The 8,840-nt window shown below is 47.8% G+C and overlaps 1 protein-coding gene across 1 annotated transcript; it reads left to right on the forward strand.

Annotated features, from left to right (window-relative positions):
• The first annotated feature begins 358 nt into the window (after positions 1-358).
• On the forward strand, positions 359-7,141 carry LOC109764823 (fatty acid amide hydrolase). Its single transcript, XM_020323605.4, has 19 exons — positions 359-1,263; positions 1,353-1,462; positions 1,728-1,788; positions 1,885-2,081; positions 2,355-2,484; positions 3,939-4,016; positions 4,196-4,343; positions 4,428-4,616; positions 4,707-4,778; positions 4,954-4,996; positions 5,099-5,170; positions 5,263-5,343; positions 5,464-5,567; positions 5,669-5,761; positions 5,924-5,992; positions 6,077-6,141; positions 6,265-6,326; positions 6,402-6,497; positions 6,683-7,141. The coding sequence occupies exons 1-19, from the start codon at positions 1,164-1,166 to the stop codon at positions 6,743-6,745; spliced, it is 1,833 nt and encodes a 610-aa protein (XP_020179194.1). The 5' UTR covers positions 359-1,163; the 3' UTR covers positions 6,746-7,141.
• Positions 7,142-8,840: the final 1,699 nt, after the last annotated feature.

Consider the following 8,840-nt stretch of genomic DNA (forward strand, 5'->3'; position numbering starts at 1 on the left):
CAATTCTTAGACGGAAGACGTAGATAAAACGAGGGCTTAGAAACTGCTGTGCCAATTAAGCGAATACAGTTCCAGACCAAAGGTCGTGATCGTATCGGCCAAGCATATGTCCGTCTTGTGCATACGTGTGGCTAAATTTTTATCACGAGTTGTTATAATTTTGATGTACTTGTCATCTAAAGCGACGTAATTCTTTCTTTATATGAAAAAAAAGTGACGTGGTTCTGAAAATTCTCGCATTGATAAATTATTATTATCATTTACTTGGTGCCTAACACGACTTTGAAATTAGTTATAAAAAATCTCATAGCCCTGGTACATTATTGTTGTTATTATTTTTCTACTTACGGCGTCTGAAGTGACATCAAAATTGAGTTCATTCCTTGAAGTTCGTCGAGAGGTTTATTTCCTGGAAATTCTCGTCAATACATTTTTCAGTACATCTGCAAGAAAGAGTGATGCTACCAGCAGGGTTAAGAAAACAAACATAAGGCTAAAAATATTTAAATCAAGCTTAGGAGGTTGATGGTGATCCACAAGGCAACGCATCTCTTGGCCTCGCCGGAAGTTACCGTTGGGAACCACGCAACCGTTTTCGTCCCCGCCAAATCTCCAACAAGAAGAAAAGTAAGAGGGCATCCGGGTCCCGGGTCGGGTCGGGTCGGAGCAGCAAACCCGATCCGGCTTCACACCACAGGCCCAGGCGGACTAGTCAACCAGCCCTCCCCCTCCTACTCTTACTCTTACCCTACCCAGAACCGCCGGCGCCGCCGCAGCAGCCATGCTCCAACCTCCAACCACCTGGCCTTGCCTCCCATGGCCGGCGGCAAACCGGGTCTCTGCCCGCCCAGACCCGTCACCCGTGCCCGGTGCCCCCATCCGGAAAAGGGAGGACTCGCTTTCACTCGCTCGTCTAGAAGTTTTCAATCAATCCGCCATCGCTCATCTTTTTGTCCTCCGGTAAATAATAAACCTCCACCTCTCGCCCTCCCACCCTCCTCCTCCTCGTCGTCGTCGTCCTCCTCCTCCTCCTCCTCATCGGCGCCAGTATATAACCGCCAATCCTATCTTTCTCGGGACTCCTCGGGATTCTGCCAGACAGACACCGCTCTTGTCCTTTATATCTTTCCTGGTCTCCTCGGGACTCAGACGCCGCTGCTGCCATGGGCGTCTTCGGCTCCTCGGCCAAGGTGTACCGGCCGGCGCCGGAGGTCGACCTCGGCCCCGGCAGCGGCGAGCTCTACATCAGCCCCAATGTCAAAGGTTCGGCTCGCCCCCTCAATTTCGCTCACTCATGGCCTCATGGGATTACTCATCCTCCTCTCTTCTTGCTGCTGAATTCCGTTGACCAGCTCCGCGGGTCGCCGGCCTTCTGGTGAAGATCTTCGTGTGGGTCCTGGAGATGCCGGTGGTGGGCTGGGTCCTGCTCTACATCCTCAAGAAGGACAATCTCATCAACAAGGTGCATGCACTTCACTTGTGATGAACGCTTTTTTTTTTTTTTCAATTCCTGAGCCTCGCAATTCTACTGTAATTCTCACCTCCACATGCATGTGGATGATGTTGTTCACCTGTAACCATTGATCAGTACAGTTTCACCGAAACAATCTCTGGGCACTGTTCTTTTACAACGGACAGACAATTCACTCTTCTGTGCTGTGATGTTTTTACTTTTTTGCTGAAATGCTCTGCTTCTGTTCTGACGCTCTGCTCTGCTCTGTGCGCAGCTTGTCTCCGAAGCCGAGATCCCTGAGCCGCCACTGTTCACCTCGACCCACCGCTGGGAAGGTTCTCCCTGCTGCACTGCACTCTCACAAACACCAAAGTTTCATCTTGATTGATTCTGATTCAGAAGAAGCGTTTGCTGCTGTTGCCGCAATGCAGACACCCCGGAGCAGAACGTCAGCCTGACCAAGCCCGGCCTGTCGCCCGCGGAGCGCGTCCGGGAGGCCGTTGACTGCCTCCCCACGCGCCTCGAGTCGCCGCTCGCCGCCGACGTCCCGCCGTCGTCCAGCCTGAAACGCTGGACGATCATGGACTTCTCCAGGGCTTACAGCTCGGGAGAGACCACGCCTGTCCAGGTCCGTTCTAGGTCTGCATGCATTGCTGTTGACAGCAGGTGTAAGGTTCACACATTGTTCGACACAAAAGTAAATAAATTAAAACGACATATTGGCAGCAGTAAAGTCCTAGGATTAATAGTAATTCGTTCCTCATAAAATGTAGTACTGTCCTTGGCTAGTGAACTGTAGAGGGGCCATGCAAGCCTGAGCCTGCACTCTCTTAATTACTGCATGATGTATGCTGCTGGTAAGTGAATTATGGAGGATGAGCAAGGGCACAGTGTTTTGTAGGTGGCCAAGAGGTTCCTGGCCGCAGTGAAGGAGTGCTCAGGCCCTACCATGAACATGGCCTTCTTCATCAGCTGTGATCCCGAGGACGTCTTGAAGCAGGCCGAAGAATCCACCCTCAGATACCAGACAGGTAAAAATCAAACCTGCATTTTATATTTTCACACGGCGCATCGTCAAATTATATCGGATCAAACAGAGCACGATGGCGCAAACGGAAGCATAGAAAACAGAGCATGATTGCAGAAACAAAATCCCATTTACCCATCCAATAAATTACCTCAACCAAGAACCAACAGAGCTAGGGATGAACTGTGAACTGTTCTCAACCAACAAATCACCTTTCCCTTTCTTCTCTTGGTTCTTACCCTCTTTTTTTGCTTTGACATGAACCCATCACCAACCAAACTGGGCACCCACTTGGTACCAACCAAGCAATACATAGACATACACCCCATCCAAGAACACATCACAACCAGAACCTGACCAAGAAGTTGCTGAGTTTTTCAGTTTTGACCTCTGGTAACACAAAACTTATCCATCCTATGAGTTGAAAAAACTTATCCCATAAATAAATTGATTGATCCTAGAGGAAACGGAACGTCGAGGGAAGGGAGCTGGTCGAATAAATGTTATTGGTTACATGTCTTTGTCTAGGAGACAAAGAGAGGGTGCGAGTGGCTACAGCTTTAGCATGGCAAATGTCGCATTCCGGGGGATTTTTATTCTGGTGCACAGTGGGAAATGATTGACTGCTTAAGTATGACAAGGCACACATGTAGTTTTTCAAGGGATGGAATTTTAGAGGATTTTGAAGATATTCAGTTGAGTTAGACATGGTTGTAGAGTTCGACACCGCATGGAAAAAAAGACATTTTCATCTAGCTTGGGCCGTCCCTCTTCAAATTCGTACTAAATTCTCGTCATTTCGACTGGGCATTCTGCATTGCCCTACTAGTAGCATATTAGCAACAAGGGTTGGATTTGTGCGATGATCGTTCTAACCCGTGTGCTAAAGGTCTCAACATTTATTATGCAACCAATATGTTCGTTGTTAGCACATGTGATTGCAGGTCAATCAGTGCTTCGGCAGGAGTTATGTCTAGAGATCTCAGATTTCGTGTTAGGTCGTGCAGCCTCGTGCGTACGGAGGGAGGAAAGAAAGACCTTGTGTGCGTGAAAATGCAGAACAGATCCTGATCTCCGTTAACTAAGAAGAAAATTATGCATTAGTCAAAAAACATGCTTTGCACATACATGATTACTGGTATACAATAGCTAGCATAAGAGCCGCATTACATTGGCTTACTTATATCCAATGTGTTTGCCAGTAAAATTACAGTTTTTTAGTTAGAACAGTAAAGTTACAGTTAGGGTGGTGGGTTTGTTCTCACTATCTGGCATTTCAAATGCTGTTGAGCCCCTGTTTGGATTGGGTGTATCTTTCTGTGTGCTCCAAGATATCTGACTCTCTATCTGCCGGGCTGGCTATCGTTCTTGAAATTAATGGACATGTGTATCGGCTGGGGTTTTCACTCACTTGTCAGATCTTCACAGTTTCCGTTTTTGTACCTGAACCGCATGCAGGGACACCGCTGTCAGTGATGGACGGCGTGCTGGTGGCGGTGAAAGACGAGATCGACTGCTTGCCCTACCCCACGACAGGTAACCGGATCGATGGCACGGCACACCTTAATAAGTTTGCGGCATGATTTTGTTTCAGGGTTCAGACGATCTCATTCACATTTCAGTCAGTCACGGATGGATGATTTTGGGCTCTGTCGATGTTTTTCTTCTTTCTGAAACTGAAAGCAACAACGATGACGGTTTGAATGCATGTGCAGGCGGGACGCGGTGGCTGGGGAAGGCGCGGCCGTGCGAGGCGGACGCGGCGTGCGTGGCGCAGCTGCGCGCGTGCGGCGCCGTCCTCGCCGGCAAGACCAACATGCACGAGCTCGGCGCCGGCACCAGCGGCATCAACCCACACCACGGGTACGTTGTTGCACGCCATCCCCACGAGTCATGTCTCCTACCCCCCATGCCTCGTGCGCGTACTGACGGCGTTCATGGGTGCAGATCGGCGAGGAACCCGTACAACGTCGGGAAGGTGGCCGGGGGCTCCTCCAGCGGCTCCGCCGCCGTGGTCTGCGCTGGCCTCTGCCCCGTCGCGCTCGGCGTCGACGGAGGAGGCTCTGTCCGGATGCCGGCAGCTCTGTGCGGCGTGGTCGGCTTCAAGCCCACCGCCGGACGCCTCTCCAACGCCGGGTACGTAGTACAGCATCTACCTTCATCGTCGTTATATCAACATCTTGAAACCTTGACACTGATCTGTGCACGGCTGGAAATATTTTCCAGAGTTCTTCCACTGAATTGGACGGTTGGGATGGCGGGGATCTTGGCAGGGACAGTGGAGGACGCCGTCGTAGCGTCAGTGACCACTCTCTCTCTCTCTCTCTCTCTCTCTCTCTCTCTCTCTCTCTCTCTCTCTCTCTCTCTTGACGTACTCTCTCTTTCTCTCTCTGTGTCACACAAACTGCTGCTATCAATCTTGCTGATCTGATAAGTAAAACAGGAATTAAATGCCTTGTTTTGTCAATTTCAGTTACTCGGCCATTGTTGATCAGTCCCAACCATCTTACTTGAGGGTAAATCAAACGGCTCTTGCTACTTCAAGTCCCTATATTTACCTCCACAACATTCATCGTTCAGTAATTTTTTTTAATTACTGATAAGCCCCTGTCTTGCAGCCTGAGCTGAATCTTCCTATGCTGACGTCGACACCCTCGATTAGCAACGTCAGGCTAGCAAAATATGGAAAGGTATCTGGTGGTTGCTGTCAAGCAGATTTGTTATTTAAGCTTCCTCAACTCACAGTGAGCTAATTAACACTAAAATAATTTTTTGTTTACAGTGGTTTAACGACAGTTCCGAGGACATCAGAACCTGCTGTGACAAAGCTCTTCAGACACTGCGCGCACAATACGGCTGGGAGGTAAGGAATTGTTAAGATCCTGCGGTGGCATTTCTCTCAAGAACTCCCATGATATCTTCAAGTTTGCCGGTGGTAGGAGGGTTTTTTGAGTTGTTCTTGTGATGATTTCTTGGCTGCAAGACTCTGGATGTGACGGTCCCTGAGATCGAGGAAATGCGGCTCGCACACTACGTGACGATCGGATCAGAATGCACTGCTTCACTTGCAAAGTATCTCGACAAACTGTAAGCAACTGAAATTACTTACTGCCATTATTCTTATTTGCATTTGAAATGCGTACAACTTATGGCTGAACTGACTTAGCATGCCGGGTGAACTATGACAGGAAGAGGTCTGAGATCGGGTGGGACGTGAGAGTCGCGCTGGGTGTCTACGGGTCATTCAGCAGCAGAGCTTACCTGAACTCACAACGACTCCGGTGCGCTATCATTTTGCAAGATAGTCTTTTTTTAGTAAATATAGCAGTATTACCTTCTTGGGATAGTGCACAGATATTTAAATCGTTGTAGTAACATTGAATGCTCTGTTACTATTTATTCATGGTTGGTATAATCTGATATCTGGCCACGGGATTTTTCAGGAATCGTCAGATGTTCTTTCACAAAGAGATCTTCAAGACAGCAGATGTCATCGTCTCACCGATGACCGGGTATTCACTTTCAGTTCACCACTCCTGCAATACCCACAACAGAATCTAGCACTGTTCATCATAGATTATCAACCCCTTGTGCAGTGTGACTGCCTACACACTACAAGATGACGCGCTAAGCAGTGGTGAACTCGACTACATAAACGGAGGTAGTTACTAACAAACCAGAATTCAGCTTACAGTTCCAGAAGCTGAATGTATCCATCCTACTTTCCATGTTTTTTTGCGACGATCTAATTCCTAACTTGGTGCTCTGTTTTCTCCAATCAAAGCCGCGTTGATTCGGTACTCGATAGCAGGGAACTTCCTTGGTTTGCCGGCGATAACAGTCATGGTAACAGATATCTAAACATGTTCTACCTTCTTCAGAAAAGAATCTACACAATGCGATAACAAGTTAGCATGCCAGGTTGGGCAAGATAAGGGCGGGCTGCCCATAGGTCTTCAGTTCATCGGCAGGCCGTGGTCCGAGGCGACTCTGCTCCACATCGCATTCGCAATGCAGGCAAGATTCAACTTTTTGTCCAAAGAAACAACTAAATGCGGAATCCTTGCGCCTTTTTTTCTTCCAAATCCTGAAAAGAAATAACCGTTTACTACGAAATCTCTGCATTCCATCCGTTGTCTCGACAAAAACAGATTTTCATATACTGATCACTGAGACATCCCGTGGCTTTACGTTGGCTGCAGGAAGCCTGCAGCAAGAACCACAGGAAACCTGTGGTGTTCTATGATCTCCTCAAAAAAGACTGAGAGATTGACCAGCAAGACAGAAAAGCACAGAAACGGCGTCGACTCATCGTTTCGATCAAGTCTCTAGTATATTGATTGCCCATGAATCTGTATTGATTGTTCATGCTCTAGTTCAAGGATATATTTTCTGGTTAGGAAACGGTAGATGCATATGCAGTTATTATGCTTTCCAGTTTGCTGATGAGCTATCTGTTTCAACCATGGAAATAGATTTATTATAGTGTAATCAATCTCTTGTCATGCCATCTTCTCAAGTGACCAGTAAAAGTGTAGCCCATCTCTATATCACTTGTCCAGTACTCACAGGTGTATCTTTGATACATCTTGGAGAGCATTCATGTTTGGAAATTTAGTTGGAAGCTATAAAGCTATGCTAAGTTTAGTTGCCTTGAGAAATCTGGAGTAACCAATTTATGCATGTCCAGCCTTAAAATCCAGTGTTAAATATTCAAGTATAATTTTGTCTTGTTTTTTTTCCGCTTAATTTGTCTTGTTTTTGGTTTAGATGTTTGGCGACCATCTTTCTTTCTTGAGTTAAAGCCACCTATAATCCTCCCCGCTAAAACTTTTAACTGCCCAAAATTTGAGCAGGATAGGCGAGCTCCCAAAACGGTACGGAGACATGACCTTTTGTCATTCATTTATTACTTAAGAATAAAAAGCGTGACCATTTTTCTAGAAATACACAAGTAGAATATAACATATTAATCACGTAAGTATTTTAGACAAACTACAATTTTTCCACTTGAACCACACACACATATACAAAAATGCGAATCTGCACATTTAAGCACAAAAACATTCCTTGATATTACTCTATAAAGGATGTGGAGTACCCGCCTCGTGGGGCTCGTCGAGGGCGAAGAGAGCCTCCAGGCCATCCACTGCTGGGTGGCTTGCGGCGGGAGCCTCTCGAGGTGGCTCTGCGCCGTCCGATCTGCCCGGACAGCGCGTGCCCGGGTGACACATCTGAAGTGTCAATGACACATGCTCCGCCCAGCTGCCCGGGGCCACCGTCATTTGGCGGCCTTTGTCGCGTCCGCAGCCACGCGCAATGGTCTCATCGGGCCCGCCTGATGGTGTCCTCGCCCTGTGGCGGGCTGGTCCGATCATTACAGGAGGCTAGGAGCGCGGGCCGGGTCAGCCGGACCCGCCTATGGGCCCATGTCGGGCTGCTTTGTGCGTGCGAGTCGGGCCTGCGTGTTTGTCCGGCTTGGGGTCTGGGAGATGCATGCCCGGCCTTTGGGTCCTGCCATGGCAACAATTTTTGCTGTCATGGCAAAGGTTTCAGGAATACTGCCATGGCAACCATTTTGCATTTCCATGGCTGGGGTTTTGGAATCCAGTTCAAATTGTCATTTGAATTAATAATTTCTTCCGATGCTTCTAAATTGAAGATTTACCTTTATTCCGTTTGGCCCGATATTGACTTTTCCAAGTTCAATTCAATTACGTTTATACTGAAACTCTATTTGAACATATGGTTCATACCACAAGTCATCAATTGAATTCTTTTGTAAATTGGTCCAAATGCTGCTCAAAATGTTTGAACCATGTTTGAGGGCCACCATGCCGCCGGATGGGGAGATTGGTCTTTCCACTAGCACGTCAGTTTTGGATGGGTTCATTATTCTTGCCACCCGCAAGTCAATTTTGGATGGGTACATTGGTCTTTTCATTTTCATATCGGTTTCATTTTTGCCTCTCTCTTCGGTCCTCTATAAATAGAAGGGAGGGCAGGCCCCAAAGAAACCCCTCTTCTTTGATGTGAGGTACTTCTTGGTGGTGCTGTTCTTTGCTGCTGCTGCTGTTGTTGTTCATGTGTGTGTCTTGTGCTGTGTTGTTTCTTTTAATACCTATTTTGTACAACATTTCTTTTGCCAGTGATCTCTTGCATGCATGATGGCGACTGAAGTTGCGCCTGGAAGGCCGGAGACAAAGCAGTTGCCGGTGTTGGCTCTTGCTGCTATTGAAGGCGGCGGGGGTTGGCCCTAGGGGCATTGCTTGCTCGGCCTGTTGCCGTGTCTGGACGTGGCCGGCTGCATCTTTGGTGTGCCTGTCTAGCTTTTGATGGTCAGGCTGCCGGTGCACTCTC

This window comes from Aegilops tauschii, chromosome 1 (genome assembly GCF_002575655.3).
Source record: "Aegilops tauschii subsp. strangulata cultivar AL8/78 chromosome 1, Aet v6.0, whole genome shotgun sequence".
NCBI classification, from domain to species: Eukaryota; Viridiplantae; Streptophyta; class Magnoliopsida; order Poales; family Poaceae; genus Aegilops; species Aegilops tauschii.

Coding starts and splice junctions, on each gene's coding strand:
- LOC109764823 (XM_020323605.4), top strand. CDS start 1,164: ATGGGCGTCTTCGGCTCCTCGGCCAAGGTGTACCGGCCGGCGCCGGAG. Junction 2,082..2,354: donor GAGAGACCACGCCTGTCCAG/GTCCGTTCTAGG, acceptor AGTGTTTTGTAG/GTGGCCAAGAGGTTCCTGGC. Junction 5,568..5,668: donor GCAAAGTATCTCGACAAACT/GTAAGCAACTGA, acceptor GAACTATGACAG/GAAGAGGTCTGAGATCGGGT.